The 16,551-nt window shown below is 37.7% G+C and overlaps 1 protein-coding gene across 1 annotated transcript in view; it reads right to left on the bottom strand.

Moving 5' to 3' along the window:
* The window catches only part of DROSHA (drosha ribonuclease III), a 78,319-nt gene that overhangs the window by 14,383 nt on the left and 47,385 nt on the right, over positions 1-16,551 (bottom strand). Inside the window, exons 18-25 of the mRNA XM_071555007.1 lie at positions 15,205-15,343; positions 14,465-14,525; positions 12,515-12,574; positions 10,465-10,564; positions 7,691-7,793; positions 5,139-5,209; positions 4,021-4,065; positions 1,256-1,413 (exon numbers count right to left, since the gene is read on the bottom strand). Coding sequence (XP_071411108.1) covers positions 1,256-1,413; positions 4,021-4,065; positions 5,139-5,209; positions 7,691-7,793; positions 10,465-10,564; positions 12,515-12,574; positions 14,465-14,525; positions 15,205-15,343 — 737 coding nt within the window. The remainder of the gene's footprint in view (positions 1-1,255; positions 1,414-4,020; positions 4,066-5,138; positions 5,210-7,690; positions 7,794-10,464; positions 10,565-12,514; positions 12,575-14,464; positions 14,526-15,204; positions 15,344-16,551) is intronic.

The following is a 16,551-nucleotide window of genomic DNA, read 5'->3' as shown; positions in this document are numbered from 1 at the left end:
GTCCATTCACAAAACAGAACAGCATCAGCGTTTCAAGTCATACAAGATCCTGGAGTGGGTAACCACTGATACGAAGTTTAACAAGAGCAGGTGCCAGATTCTGAACTTGGGATAGGGCAAGCCTGGCTCTGTGTATATATGAGGGAATGAGGCTGGAGAGCAGTACTGTGGAAAGGGACATGGGCATCCTGTCAATGGTAAGTTGAGTGTGAGTCAGCAGTGCCTTGGCAGCCAGAAGGGCCAACCATATCCTGGGGGGCATCAGGCACAGCATCACCAGCTGGTTGAGGGAGGGGATTGTCCTGCTCTGCTCTGCACTGGGGCAGCCTCACCTTGAATATTGTGTGCAGTGTTGGGCACCACAATACAAGAAAGATATTAAGCTGTTAGAGATGCTTTAGGGAGCATCCAAAGGAGAGCCAGGAGGATGGTTAAGGGTCTGAAGGGAAAGTTTTACGAGGAGTGGCTGAGGTCACATGGTTTGTTCAGTCTGGAGAAGTGGAGATTGAGGGGAGACCTCATTGCAGTCTTCAACATACTCACAAGGGGAAGCAAATGGGCTGATCTCTTCACTCTCATGACCAATGACAGGACTTGAGGAAATGGCATGAAGCTGAGTCAGGGAAGGCTTAGGCTGGGTATCAGGAAAAGATTTTTCACCTAGAGGTTGGTTAAGCACTGGAATAGGCTCCCCAAGGAAGTGGTCACAGCACCAAGTCTTTCTGAGTTCAAGAGGCACTTGGACAATGCTCTCAGGCACATGGTGTGAATTTTGAGGTATCCTGTGCAGGGCCAGGAGTTGGACTTGATGATCCCGATGGGTCTCTTTCAACTCAGTATACTCTATGATTCCATGATACCACTTGTTTGAAAACAGGGCCTGGCAGCTTTGCATACAACAGAACACAAGGGCTGCACTTGGACCAAAGAGCATGATTTTACTTCTTTCCTCTGCCCAAATGTACCTCCAGGTATGTTTTGCAGCTGTCTCAGGAGTGACGTGCAAATATCAGTGATGCAGAAAACTCAAGATATAACACCAAGATAGGCCTCCAACATTTTCTACAGTCTTTCCCAAGGTATCCACGACTGACTACTATCAGAGATGGGATTCTGAGCCAGGCAAGCCTGTGAATATAGCTGCTCTATTCTCTTCCAGAAAACAGACACAGTTTATTTACAAATAAGGGATTCTGGGATACTCTATAACAGAAGGGACAACAGAGCTACATAAGGACTTTTGCTATGTACTCACAGAGTCAGATGGTTAAAGCCTACTGTCCTCAGAGTGAATGCACGTGCTAGAAGCCGAACATGAGTAAAGATGACTCCAATTGCCTCCTCAAACTCAGTAAGCTTTTGAAGAACTGGAGAGGTCTCAATGAGTTGCCTGTCAGTATTGGACTCCTGTAGCTGCAAGAAAAATGAAGTGTGAGTAATGACAAACTGACACTGCTGCAGAACTTTTCAGAGAAAAGCAAGTCTTCTCTAAATCAAGGGCAAAGAATACAACGGACAAGTTGTTCTATGGACAGCTGAACTGACAAAATCAGATTTCCTCTGCGTTTTCGTCTTGGAAAACTACCACTTAAAGAAGATGTGAGCTTTGATGTATGCTTTTTTAACTGTTGAGATATTTAAACACATCACTTACATGTCTCTATATGTGAACAGTATGGGATACTTACTTTCATAAAACATGTACCATTTTACGTGTCTGCATTTTGTTGTTTGCACATTGTTTGCAATTGAGAATCTGATTCAAAAACTATTACTATAGGGCTGGCAGAGTGACAGTTTGTCAAGATGAGACAAAACCCACATCAATTTCTCCCACTTTCCTTTGGTACCAAAAATCAAGCATAAATACTTCGTATGTGAAATTCAAAAGGGCGCACTAACACAACAAAATTATAATTATTGCTTTGGATCAGTATCTTTTCTTATCAATTTCTTGTCTGATGTTCTGTGGAGCTGGGAAATCGCTTAAGTGTTTTCTTCAGCCACTCAGGGCATTTCTTTTGTATAGTAATGCCTTAGAGGAGGAATCATCCAGAAGAGGACACCGATAACTAAGAATAGCCACAGATTTTTAAAGTGGCATTAAGGTAATTTTTGGTTTGTTGTCTGCCCATTTTCTATTAATTGATTACATTCAAACTGTCTTTGTTCTTAAACAGTACTGAACTTTCAGCTTACATTTTCATAGAACTACACATCCTTGCACAGAAAATCCCACACTTGGATGATAATGGTCAGTTTGGAATTCAAGTGTACGTGAAGCTGAGACTGCTTTATTCTTCCTCATGCACAGCCCTTTCTATTTACCTACACAGAAATTCTTCAGCCTGTTGTTGTCCCTGCTACCCTGAAGAATTTGGTATTGTCAACAAACTGCCACCTCACTGCTCATCCTCTTCCCTAAGCTGCCAATGTGAACAGCCTGTACTTCAGCAAAGATCCCTAGGGCAATCTGCCAGCGATCACCAACCCTTGTAAGATGTGGTCATTTCACTCCTGTTCTCCACTTCTTATGTTTCAGCCATTCCTTTAAATCTTGTAAGGACTGACAGTATTCACTGGGGTTGCATTATTTTATTCCTTTAAAAAAAAAAAAATTTAAAAGCCTTTCCTGAGTGTCTTTCCCACAGCCTGTCAGGAAACTTATCAGACAGCATCACCGGCATTATCACATGTTTTTTTGTCTCCTATTCATTTCTGAGACAGGACTAGTCTTTATATGTTGACTTTTTTTAAAGAGTCCATATTTATCCAAGTGACCATTAATTATTTTTTCATCTCCATTTCTACAGACCTGGCTACTGTCAAATAACAGGGTTACAGCTCTTCAGTTGTGTGTCTTACCCAGAGCTTCTTTCTTCTTAATTGGGATCTCGTTCGGCATGTTTTTAAAATGCCATTTTTCAGGCTAGCTGTGTCCAAAGGCCAACCTGAGCAGCCTGTGTTTCATCTACTGGAAAAACCACCTAGGATGGTTTTTGGGATATGGAAGAAAATAATTTTCAGCACACAAGCTAAGGTAGTAGCAAGTCTCCAGTCTCTAAGCAGAGTGCAAGTCTCTGTGAAAGCAGAGACTAAAAGGTTAAAATAAAGGAAGAGAAAAGAAAGAAATTCAGAGTAGGAACAACCTTCTTGGGAGCTTGTGCCACCATGCAAGATAGCTGGTGTTGAATCTCAAAAGTTTATCTTCCCATTAAGAGTCTTTTCTATTTACACTCAGAAAGATGTGGTTGTGAAAAGCCCATTTGTTGCTGAAGATTTTGGCTACGCACCCACTGCTGTTCTGGTAGCACCCCTGCACACTCCTGTTTCCAGTGAAGACAAGGAGCTACAGTGCAGAGGCTGTGCAACTCACTCTCAATCTGCCCCAAAATTCAGTCAGGGAGAAAGGACTAGGAGACCATTCTCCCAACTTTCGGCCTCCTAAACTGACAACTTGTGAACTTGTATTATCTGATACATGGAGAATAAGTTAGCTTTCAGACACCTTCATAATTTTAGTCTTTACTTGGTATTAAAGTTACTGGCATCACTGAAACAACCAGGCTATCATCACACAGAGATACACAGAAATCAAAACAGAATCAAATCAAAACTCTTATGCCATTCAATTAATGTGCCTTTCTACTATTAAGGTTTCAGTCCTAATTCCAGTTCAAGAAAAGGTGTACATACATTGTTTTTGCACCTTTTTCCGCCAACTTACAGAAGATGAAAAAGAAGGTACCAATATGTTACCTCTCACTATATTTAGTTTACAGGTACAGTTATTTAACAAACATGAGCCAAGAGAAGGTGAATGATTAATCCCCAGAGAGAAAGAAACTTACTTATTTTTAAAAAACAAAAAAAAAACCCACAAAGGAAAACATATAAATATATACCTTTGGCTACCTTTAGTACAATTTCTGAGATGTCATCACAATGGAAACCTACCGAAAAGTATCCCTGAAAATAAAAGAGAGCCATGAAATTTATTACAGAAAGAGATACACTTACTTGGAGTGGGTGTAGTGGATAATTAAGCCATACATCCCGCAGGTCCTGCAAACATTGAGAGATGCCTTTAATGCTCAAGGGAGTCATTTAACAAATTCCACAGTACTAAATAAAATGTCATTACTTGAAATACTGAACTATTTCAGATGCTGACTCTGCTTATTGCAAATTCAATAGTGCTGGCAAACTAATTTTTAAAATCGTGTATTTGCTGTTCAAACTGCCTGTAGTTCTCCCAATTAGCTTGTGTCAAAGAGGTGGAAAAATCCTTGAACCAAATAAAAAGTGGTTAAAGGAAGAAAAATATTTGTTTAAGCCTCAGGACTAACTTTACTTGCAAGTACTCCTCAGTATCAAGTTTAACTTCACCAAAGGCAAGGACTGAAAAAGAAAAAAAAATCCCACTTTCTTCTATTTCATATAGGCTTTCTTCACTACAGCCACTGAGGAGCAAATAAACACTGAATTACAATAAGCTTCAAAATACTTTTACTTCTAATAAGCTTTGTCATTTCACAGACTCAGAGGAAGGAAAATACTGTGTAATTCATCCCCTCACTATGGCCACACGTGCTGTCCCAGCAGTATGTACTGTCCTTCACCTTTATACAGTATATATTCCAACTAACAGTGATGTAAGATAAAGTATGCAAGAATGCATCAGACTTTAATTATACAATTGGGTAGACACTGGATAAAACACCTTATTTTTTTCCCCAGGTATATTTTTAAAGCTTATAGAGGTGGTGTGATTTAACTAACGAAACAGTAATAGTTGCTCTACATGTGCATCATTCCCTCAAAGCCTGCCACCTGGATCCACAGCACTCATTTCTGTTGTTAGAGCAACCCTTTGAAAGGAAGCCTGCAGGTTTCCCACACCACTCACCCTTCCCTACCTCATCCAACCAACTTGCAGCACACCTGAGGAAAAACTAATTCTTTTGCCTGAACCAGTAGAGCATGCTGTCCTAATCACAATATGCTACATTTCAATTTCCAGGAACTATGTACAACAGGTGTAGTATTACAGCTCATTTGTGATCCTCAAGTAAAACAACAGACAAGAATGCATGTCTTATGCTCTTTTAAAAATGGAAATAAAACCATATAAATACCTTTTCATTGAAGAGTAAACGTCCAAATAATTGTTTTGCTTCTTCTAGGCTCCCCTCTAGATAAACAGCTCCTACAGGAGGAAACCAGTATGTCAAAGGCCAGTAACACAATTAGTATTTAGAAAATTACTAAGCACAGAAAAGTCAAAGATCTTTGCCTTCTTCATCTCCAATACATTTATTTTTTTAAAAGCATGCTTTCTGTAGCAATACCTACTTTTTTGGAACATTTAAAGCATGTTAAACAACAACATAAATCAATGGTCATAAAATGTACAGAAAAGCCTGAAATAACTATGTAAGTGATAGAAAATTATACATCCAAAGAGCAAAGCTTAAACACATTAGTCTAGAAGCAATACATTTCTAAAAGTACTTTCCAGTAAACAGCTAACTATACAATATATGCTGATAGGGAAACCCATGAAACACATTTCAATAGCTAGCAATTAATTGCCATTTATTCTGGACTTCCAACATTATATTCTGCATATAAATGATGTATCAGGAACATTCCAAACCTCAAGGTCTTTCCAGTATCACAATAGTACATTGTGATACAACAATACATTGGAAACTGCAACTCTGCATCTCTAGTTTTGGAGACTATGGGGTGGTTTTTTGTTGGTTTATTTTGTTTTATTAACTTCACATACAACCCTCACCAGACCTTTTCATGTGCCCATCAGTAACAAGCTCTGCAAAACTTGTGCTAGCATGTTATATTTTTGGGTGTACCCTATACACTCTATATCTGCATAAGCACTTCATAAATTCGGTATGAACATTTTGTCCTTTGGTTCTCTTTAGAGGAGGGCTTCTGAAAATCTCAAACTAGTTCTTGTAAGCACATCTGCAGAAAAGCAAATGTAAAACACAACCACTTCAAGAATGCAGAGAAAGCGATTCCATGTTCCTGCACACAGGAAGAACATGATTTGCCCTTACTGTGTCTTTCCATCCCTCTTTCTTTTTAATTCCTCATTAAGTCAATTACTTTCTTTGGATCTTTTGGAGAACAGTTTAGGTGTTTACAAGACTATCTTGCAGAGGTCTATAATGAGTACAGAATTTCAAACATGTCCTAGGCAGCCTGCTTATATTTTTCATTTTTATTTTTGTCACAGGGAATAAGCACCAGACTTTGTAAAAGTCTCCAGTAGGAGCTCCAGATCCCACATATACTTTTATAACCCCTTAACAAGCTTCCAGATTTTAGCTATGGCCCTGACAAAATCTTATTGCTCAATTACCTTTCTGAGCAACTTTGCATTGGAGATTAAACAGCAAGCCTGCTCTCTCAGCACATCTCAATGCTTGCCAAATAGTTCTCATCACTACACCCTAAACAAGCTGATGCCTATGAACAAAGACACAGATACATAGCTTGTGTTCCTCTTCTGTTTGTTTTTTGGTTTGTTTTTTTTTAATTTTTTTTAATTAAAAAGCAAAGCATTCATGGAAAACAAAATAGATTTAAAAAGAAAACTTATTTTTTGATAAGAGGAAACACAATCTTGCCTAAGGCAGAGCTGTTGTCATCTAAGCCAACCATGATCTACTTTTCAAAACAGGACAAAATGTTTTAGGAGCTTATGTAGTACATACAGACCTGGATCAGGGCTACAACATGACCATACCTAATAACCTGTACACTACATTTGGATGCATATTAAGTCAAACCAGTGAGATTTAGCTTGCTTTGTGTACTCAAACAAGTTCATAAAAATATGCTATTGAAAACAGAGCTTGTGCAGATGTAGCCAATGAGAATTCTGTCTTGCTGTTTGTTAACTGTGGTCAGGTTCTCATTTCTTCTCCAGCATAAATATATTGACTATTGACTAGTGCAGACAGTCACTAATCAGCATCTTAGTGTCCAACTGCAAATTTGACACAACTCTTTTACTCTCAGCTAGAGGGTTTTGGTATCTTTATTTCATCAGCTGTGGCACATTGCCATGCATTTTATTTGTAAGGAAAATGCGAAGACTAAAAAATACTTACTTGGTAAATGTCACATTTAATTCATGGAAGGCTAGCAGGGCACAGAGGAAGTAGGCTGGTGACTTGCTTGGGAGTGCCTGCTGCATTCAGAAAGCAAGCTGCAGTTTAAAATTCAGGGCTGAGGCTGCGGGTCTGTTCAAGCACTACTGGAAGCAGTGAACCTGCCCTTTTTCTGCCAGGCCACAGTGAGTGAACTGCTTGCCTCAGACTCAGGGCAGGTGCACGCCATGGTGGCACACAAGAGGTGGATTTCTGCACTGACAGACAGAAGTGCTGCTCCACAATGGAAACAGCTCCATCTTCAGTGTGTGGAAGGCAGGATATGGAAGATGAGATTTTCATTGTAATACTACACTCTCTTTGTGTTATATACACATGGCATACATGCAGTAGATGGAAGAGACAAAGATGATGCAGGAAGCTTTACTACTGCCTAGTCATATGGGCCCTGATCAACAAACTCATGTCTCCTCCATCACAGTCAACATGGCATGTGGACATACATAAAACCTAACTGTCTACACACAAAAATACAAACATTTTACCTATTAGGGCTTCAAAGCAGTTGGCCATGGCATGCCGGAGATCTGATTCCCTGCAAAGGTCTGGACCATGAGCATAAAGCATAAATCGTTCTAGTTCCAGTTTCTGCAGAATACATGCAAAGAGTTAAAACATGGCTTTAGAAGCAAAACAGTACCAGTTTAGTCACTAGAGTTCAATGACACTGTTATCATGCAGCAACTAGGTTTGAGGGAACAATGAAGCTTTTCTCCGTAGTTTCAGTTCAAACATAGGCTCAAATTAGAAAACTTACTATTACTTGATTGAAGGCAAGCAACTACAGTGTAATACCATGGAAAAACAACAAATTATGAAATCAAACTGCCAAAGGAAGCCAGATCAAGGCATGTTACTGGTAAATTTTAGGAATGAACTCAAGAGAAGGGCTGAAGGTGAGACAGTAAAATAGCCTGGTACTAGATGGGTGGTGCAATGTGCTGTGCTTCCTGCTGGTACTTTCTCTCATGTGATTAGCCTTCAGAAATACCAAAGGTACATTCAAAGGGAGAGGAGTTAACACTGAGGAAAAAGATTTTGCCTACTAAAAGAAGTTAAAGTCGAACAGTGAGGAATAGAAAATCTGGTAGACACAATCCATTGACTATCTGGCTTTTTACTCTAAGCCTGTCAACAGGTGGTAGCACCAAAAGCTTCTGGGCACTGCAAGCAGAAGGCTGTTATGACTCACAGTGCCACCTAAGCTTCCTTCTTCCTTTCACATGTGCATCATCAACATTCATCTGTTGCCTCAACTATTGTTCTGCTTGCCAGTCAGAATCTCAGGTAGCGAGTAAGATCTCTTCTATAATATATGATAATTCTGCTATACAAATGCAGGCAAGAGCTACTGGATTCTCTTTACATATTTATCTTTTTGACACAAAACCATTATTGGGATTTTTACAGAGATTTGTGCGTCTTGCACAGTCTGTATGAGAATAGGTTCTTCCCAACTGGGTGTAAGTTTCTACTGATTAATTTCTCATTAACTTTCAACTTCATCCTTCTGGAATGTATTTAAGAGGTAGAGCTGGAGACTAAGTTGTTTGAGGTGCATAGTTTAGATGTGTTTCAATGGAAAAGAGTTTTCCATTTTAAGTAAATGACAGCCTATTCAAGGCTCCAGAACAGTGAATTACCACACAGAATGTTCCATCACACTTTATAATGCATGGTGAGCACTTCCTAGAGTCAAGAGTATTAATTGTTTTATATAAAATTTCAACTTCTTATGTAATTTGTTCATGTTGATAGGTGGTTTTTGTTTGTTGGTGCGTCTCCCCCACCTCCAATGGCTCACATCCATTTTCAGATCATGCATTCAGCTTTTTTTGCTTCTTATTTTTGACCACAACACAGTTCAGATTATTTTAAACTTTCTGATACGGTGTTCCTTAAAAACTACAGAAATTCACTGTTTGATCCCCAATTAAAACAACGCTCCACAAGCTCAAGAGAAGTTGCGAAGCTGAGATTTGTATTTAGTAACTAAACTGAATGCAACATGACACTGTGGAAGATGAAACCAGAAACATCATGCAAACATGAGATGAACAAACGGTAAGTTGGAAAATACAGATATCCAATATTTAAAGTTGCATCAAATATATATACAATTTTAAACATGTTGCAATAAGAAGTTTCAAAAATTGTCCATGTGCAATGGCAGAGGCTGTGAACAGACATTAAGAATATACAAGCTCTTTTGATGCAGGTTTTAAAAACAGTATCATGAATTCAAATGTCAGGTACCTCAATACCGTATTTGTAAACAAAACCCTGATTTGAAATGTTGCAATGCTTATCTAAATCACTAAAGAAAGCTTTAGAGGAAAATGATTGTGTTCACTCCATAGCACATGCCTCTCCTGAGAGCTGAGCAGAAAGATGACCTGTTAGAAATTATGCAGCTTTTTGCCAAAATCTCAAGACTGGATATGCTTAAGTTACTATGCGATTACATTTAGGGAAGACTAAAAGAGCAACTTGAAAACTATCACCAGTACACAGTGGACATGTGTGTGCACATTGCATAGCTTAATCAATTAGATCAGTAAGTCTTAGACTATTTAAAAAAAAAAAAGCTAGCAGAATCAAGAATGAATAAAGGAATACCTATCTATGAACAGAGACTTTCTATATCACAGTACCACACCCCAGTATCATATAGAAATATAAAAAGCTCTGTCATTCACAGAATTAAATAAAATTCTGAGGCATCTCAACTTTTCCCATGAGATAATACAACTCTTTCTCCAAAAGCCTTTAACATATTTCTTTTTGACAGCTCACAGTGAACCTGAAAATGACTGCATAGGTTCCGGAGCTGATACAATGATTATTTTTCCCCATTTTCTCTACCACCTTCTGCCATGTTCTCCCTACATATTCTATCACAAAGCCTTTTTATAAACAACCAGTTTGTTTCTTTTTCTTCACAAAATTTCTACTATCAGCTCCATTACCTGTGAAAATTAAAGGTAAATATATACACATCTTCAACATAAGCTAAAAACTTATCCTTCTACCTGCAAAAATTACTATTCTCAAAAACATGCTTTGGAAAAAACATGAAGTCCTATTTTATCTTTAAAATCTACTTTCAATCTGAAAAGAGTTCCTGTATCCCAAATCTTGTACACAAAATACAGTAAAGAAACTGATGTTTGAAGCAGGCAGATCCCTCCAGTAGGAATCCACACACCAACAGTATTCCACATATGAGTGTCAAGCATAGAGACACAGAAAACTGTACCTTAGCCAGCATGGCCAGGTGTTGGTTCTGTACGATGGCGGTGCGGTACGTGGCTAATCCTCCTTCCTCCAGAGTGGGAAACAGGTAGTATAAGTGGACACTGGCAAAGAAAAAAAAATCAAAGCAGATGCTGTCAGCATTTGATTAAAGATGAACCACATATACCTCTAGACAACTGTGCCTTTCCATCAGACCCTAGGCAGTAAAACAGGTCCCTTCCCAAGGTGGAAACTCAGCTTGAAGTCAGGTGAAGAAATAAGCACTAAAACAATGCTCAATGCTATCTGAAGGGATAGCACTGCCAGAAGGGGAGGAAGAGTGCTGTTTCTCTACTGGGCAGCATATAATGTCTAAATCCCTGCCACGACCTGCAGTTCCCTCATCTGAGGTTTCTATCTATCAGCAGCAGTGGGTTCACAAAGGTTGACACCTAGAGGATGCTGAGGAATAAAGCACAAGGGAATCCTCAGCCTTTACAAACTCCATGCTTCAAGGACAGTGCTTTCAGGTGATGCCACTTGATTCAGGCTAGACCAACAGGATATCCATCTGTTAATATAGGTTTCTTAAAAGTACTTTAACGGGTGCTAACAGAGACAAAGAACAGAACTCAACAAGTTGCACTTATCAAAACAGGTGAAGTCATTAATGCCACAGGAAAAAAACAAGTAAAAATCACAGGCTTTCAGCAGCCTTTAGTGGTATTTGTCATCATGAAAGTAATTCAATGATCCAATCAAGATGTCAGTAATGAATCAATGATTTTGAATACCTTCATATAAGACTACCTAGCCTATGTAGAAAAAAAATTAACACACAGAGGGTTTTCAGCATCTCACAATTAAAGCAGTGTATGGCACTAATTATTAAAATATTTTATTAACCCAGTACACAGGGAGAAAAATGCAGCTAGATGGAGGAAGATTATTTAAGGACAAAAACTACTATAAAACTTAGAGGCAATCTAATCAAGCATCATAATTCATAAAAGCATACACCTGAAGTCAAAAGAGGTAGGGAAAAAAATCAGACTTAAATAGGTGCTTACATGCTCTATTGAACAGAAATGGAGCTCATTTTTTTTCTGAATCGAGACAAAAGTTAGCTCAGAAAGTGAACTGATGGTTGATGAACAACGACAATGAAAAATGCAAGACATTTTAATCAGCAAGTCTTCCATCTTATCAGTTTGTACTGTTGCATGAGAGAAAAGGCCATGAGTTTTAAGGGCAGTGGAGACCTTTGTAGACTAATAGTTTTTAATATCACGTAGCTAATGGTGAGTAGAGGCTAGTAGAGAACAGAAATATAAAGGCAGTTTCATTATTCAAATAACAAACTGTCCTAAAGAGCAGCTTAACAGTAAACAAGACTACTCCCCTATTAAAAACCATAGAACAAACCAACTGAAAACGGATTATAATCCTTATTTGGTGCAATCTGCCTGCCTCTGCTATTCAGGTAAAATAGGCCAATGGACATAACTGGTAATATCCCTGTATTATTTTCTGATTTCAGAATACTCAGACCATAACCAGAGCAACTTCTGATGAACCCGGAGGTTTTTTCATTACTTCTAAATAAATTATATTTGTGCTCAATTATTTTTTTATATCCAGATTTTACAGAAGCTACAGTCCTAACAACTGGAAACAAACACATTCAATATTACCAATAAACATTTCTCCCTTGCAGCTAGAGAAAAGGGACACAGGGAAACAAAATGGAGTGCTAAGAAAAATACCTCTCTTTTTTAAAAAGGGTAAAAAGTTCAGTTTGTCTATAGCTCAATAATCTCTAAGCCAAATCAACTTAAAATTGCACTCCAGGAAACAGAAACTCTGGCTTTTTATTTTGTAATCTTTCTTATTTTATCATCAGCACTGAAGGAATTTTCAAGAGAGTTGTGTGTAGATGTGCAGGTCTAAATATCAGGCAGGACTGCAAACATACACAGGCATAAAGTAGATACTTAATAAGCTTAATAAGCCCAACAGTATGATAATATCATATAAAGGTGAGAACTGTTGAAGAAGAATTCCCCATTTACCTTGTTAAGAACTCCACCACAGCATCTCCCAGAAATTCTAAACGCTCATTGTGGTTAATCCTGAAAAAGGTATGTTAATGGTTTACTATCAGCTAAGTAACACATGCTGGTTAGTTACACAATACAATTAAAATAGAAAAAAATCAGATTTGATTGCTAATTTGATGATAGTCATTCTTGCAGCCTCCCACACCCTCTCCAGGTCACAATCCTTTGTAAACAGAGTAACAACTATTTGAATTGTGAAACTCAGGACTAACAACACCACCTTTGAAATTTCCTTATGTTCCATTCTGAGCTATTGTCAGACCTTCACAACTGGAGAAAGGAAACAGTACCACTGACTGGCACTGAGGTCGGGTTTCTTTGTCCATCAGAGGGAACCAGGTGACTGAAACAAACAGCCTGTCCTTAACCTTGTGGATGCAACTAGGGAGCTGTACCTAATTAACGTCAACACATGCAGGGTGGGATGACTCTGCAACAGATCATTGATATGGCAGAACATATAGCATCTTTAAATGCCTTCTTTCCTGTAACCTCCTCTGAGCTCAAAATTAAAAATGGCTGTACAAGAAGATACACCCAGTGGTGCCACTAAGCTAGTAGAATCTTCTATTTTCTACGTTTTCTTCTATCACTGCTCCGGATTTGGCTTTGTCCTGCATAAAGTTTCATTTCCTTCAAGCTCTCTGCCTGCCTGTAGAACAAAGAACTAATGGGACACAACAGCTGCAAAAGAATGTGAGTTTTTCTTCGAATATATACAAATTTCTGCTGTATATATCAAAGCATGTAAGCAGCACCATTTTTGACTTGACACGATTGTAACAGAGTCAAGGCCATTGCCACAGTAATGTTTTGTTGGGGTTCTTTTAATCCAGAATATCCTTCTGAAGTGTTTAGCAGCTTTTATTGTAGTTTGCACTCCCCCAGCAATTATACAGTCAGTGTAACTTCTGAAATAGCAGGCCTTTGTTATGGGCTGAAAGAATTCAAGTACCTCTGCTGCGTAAAGCAATAATGTGTGAGCAAATGTACAATTCCTCTGTGTAGCAACATAGCAGAAAACACATCATTCGGAAGTAGGACTTTATATTTGTGTGTTATTTCACAAGAATTAAAGCAATTTAGCCTTATCTAATCTTATCTTAGGAGGGCTAAAATAACCTTGAAAAGAAAAGGGCATGGTCTAGCTGAAACAGCATTTGGAGAACAATGCAACTATTATTTATGCAGAATTCAACTTTTCCTATTTTAAGAGATTTCTCCAAAATAATGCCTCTTTCAAGGTACAGCACTAGTTAACTAAAATACACTCTGCCATGTAGTTCATGCATTTAGGATATTTCATAAACAAATGTTTCTTGCATTAGCCCTGTGAGCTTGGCTTATTCAACTTCATCTTAATATGGTGCCTGTGGCTATAAACCACATCTTAAAGATTATTAATTTGCACAGAATTCTTAGTGGTCATTTAAGGATTATTGCATTACAACATTAATGATTTCTGCATCTGTCAAAATTAGACCAGTAAATCGGTGAAGCCCATGTTCAGCATCACACTTTAGTTAACAAGGTGCCAAGCCAGGAAGGTACTACTGTGGAAACATGATGGAGAATTCAATTCATAGCAATGATAACAACAAATCTTGTTTCTTATTCTGCAGAAGATACCAAGGTAGCCTTTTAGTCCTCCTCATTTCAGGGATCAACAAAAATGATAAAATAATCTGTTAAAACCTTCCTCAGGAATTTTCTGCAGGCATGACCAAACATTTAGTATGTCACTGCTAATGGAGGCTCAGCACATCTTCAAAATATAAAAGTCAATTCGAAATTACTTTTCATTTCATCTATTTGCCAAAGCTGATGCTGACAGTAAGTTGATTGTTTCTATTAAATATCTCCCTCTGCAACAGCTTTCCTACTTGCAATTATTTTCATTACCTGGAAGGAGCTGGATCATCCTGTCCCAAACGGGACATAATATTTATCAGGGTGTTTATCCCTAGAAATATAAACAATGCACTATGAAGTAAACAGCCACTAATTCAATTTGAATACACATAGAAAATAATTACTCAAAATGTTACTTTGCAATTGCTGCACACAAGATCATCCTGTTATTTACAGACTTTATTACAGCAAGTATAATCCTCACAGATGCTCTCTGCCTAAGTGACCACAGTCCCATTACAACACTATTGTATTTTTGCATTCAGAGAGCCAGATAAAAATACCACCTTTGCATGAAGAAGACATTCAAATATTACATGAACAATAAACAATTTACTTCCTTATAAATTAATATACTTTTAACGGGTAGGGAATATTCTGCAGCAGACAGACCACACGTTCACATTAAGACGACATTTTTACAAAATATCCTCCAGTTTGTTCACTATGTTGAGTAACAAATTAAAAAAGCAATAGTTGTCAAAAATCAAAGAAAATACACCTTTTGAATTATTATCCTTGATTTTTCTCAGCTCTTTACCTGCTGATTGATTTAAAAAATCCAGTCTTTCTAAAAAATCTCACAACAGATGTCTGTGTATAATCACTGAAATCCTTTACTGAAGGGATCTCTCAAAAACACAATGGGCAACAAAATTTCAAGGGACAAAGGGTGTCCCTACTGATTAAGTGTGAAGTAAATGAAAAATACTAATGGTGTAGCAGCATACCTTTTTTTCTCATGTGTATATGATGAACTTTTCTATCTCCATACTTTGGCTGCCGAATCCCACAGTTGGATAAGGAATTTCTGGCATGATCCGGATTCATTCCAAAGTTTAAGTGATGGCTTGGATGAGTCATGGCAAGCTATAGTGTAACACATGCAGGGAAGAAAAAAAGTCTTAGATGTACTTTTGCAAATAGAAGAAAAACATTATCTAAGAACCATAGCTACTAATTGTTATTTTTCGGTTTGAAGAAAGGTTACAGAGTGATGCAGTCAATCAGTAGCTTGGTTCCAGCAATTTAAATGTAGGCTGTACTATTTCGGATATCAGAAAGAAACAACATTTATGCTCAATCGTCAGTTTAACTAATTAACTTTCAACATTTTTTTTCTTTAAAGAAAAATTAGTTTGGAAGAGAAAAAGCATGAACTGTCAATTTGCCCTAAGACTTTTGCTTACCAGCTTTGCTGACCTGATTTCAATACATTTGCTTATTTAAACATATATTCACTCTAACACTGAAGTATAAATATTCATATCAAAAATACAAGCAACTAAAAGAGCTTCTCAACAATCCATATTTGCATTATTTAAGTATCTACAAAGCTTTCCTAGTTCAAAAAAATCAAACAACAAGTACATTATTCCTGGCACAGAAGAACTCTTTCCCTCATGACTATACAGGCCTTACTATAAAATTAGAAGTGAAGAGCAATGGCAGGATTCTGTTTTACATTTGTACCACCTGGCATTATAAAAAGCTTAACCTGCTGTTGACACCATCATTACAAAAATGGCACAGCAAATAGAAGTTCAGCTTGCTTTCAGAACTCCATCCTGCAAACCCACACCTTTTCACCTTTACACACAAAGCTCAAAATATTGTACATGTATAACAGTATGTACACATAAATCTTATATATAAAAAAAGAGATACATTGGCAAAACCAAGCTGCAGAAAGTTACTTGCAAGACTGGTGCTGCAGACTGTGAGTCAAGACATTTACTAATTCATTTAAACTTTGCTAATGCTTTCTAAACAGATTTACAGAGTAAAATTAGACTAAATCAACAATAAGAATTTTACTCAAGTCCTTTTAAATTCCTTGTTAATATTACTAAGTTTGTTCCTTGTTAATATTAATAGTTGCATTCTCAAATTCTGCTCCATCTGAACTGGATGACACATTACAGCTTCTCTGAATAGATAAATTAGTGTGATCTTTTTTTGCCCTGTCTGCACTTTAAAAAGAATACACCATGATAAAACAGTTAAAAATCAATGTAAAACTATACTACTAACACTGCCTACGCTTAAGTAGGTGACTGATACTATATATATTTCTA

This window comes from Pithys albifrons, chromosome 4 (assembly GCF_047495875.1).
Source record: "Pithys albifrons albifrons isolate INPA30051 chromosome 4, PitAlb_v1, whole genome shotgun sequence".
Lineage (NCBI taxonomy): Eukaryota > Metazoa > Chordata > Aves > Passeriformes > Thamnophilidae > Pithys > Pithys albifrons.
This window is presented reverse-complemented; position numbering and strand designations above follow the sequence as displayed.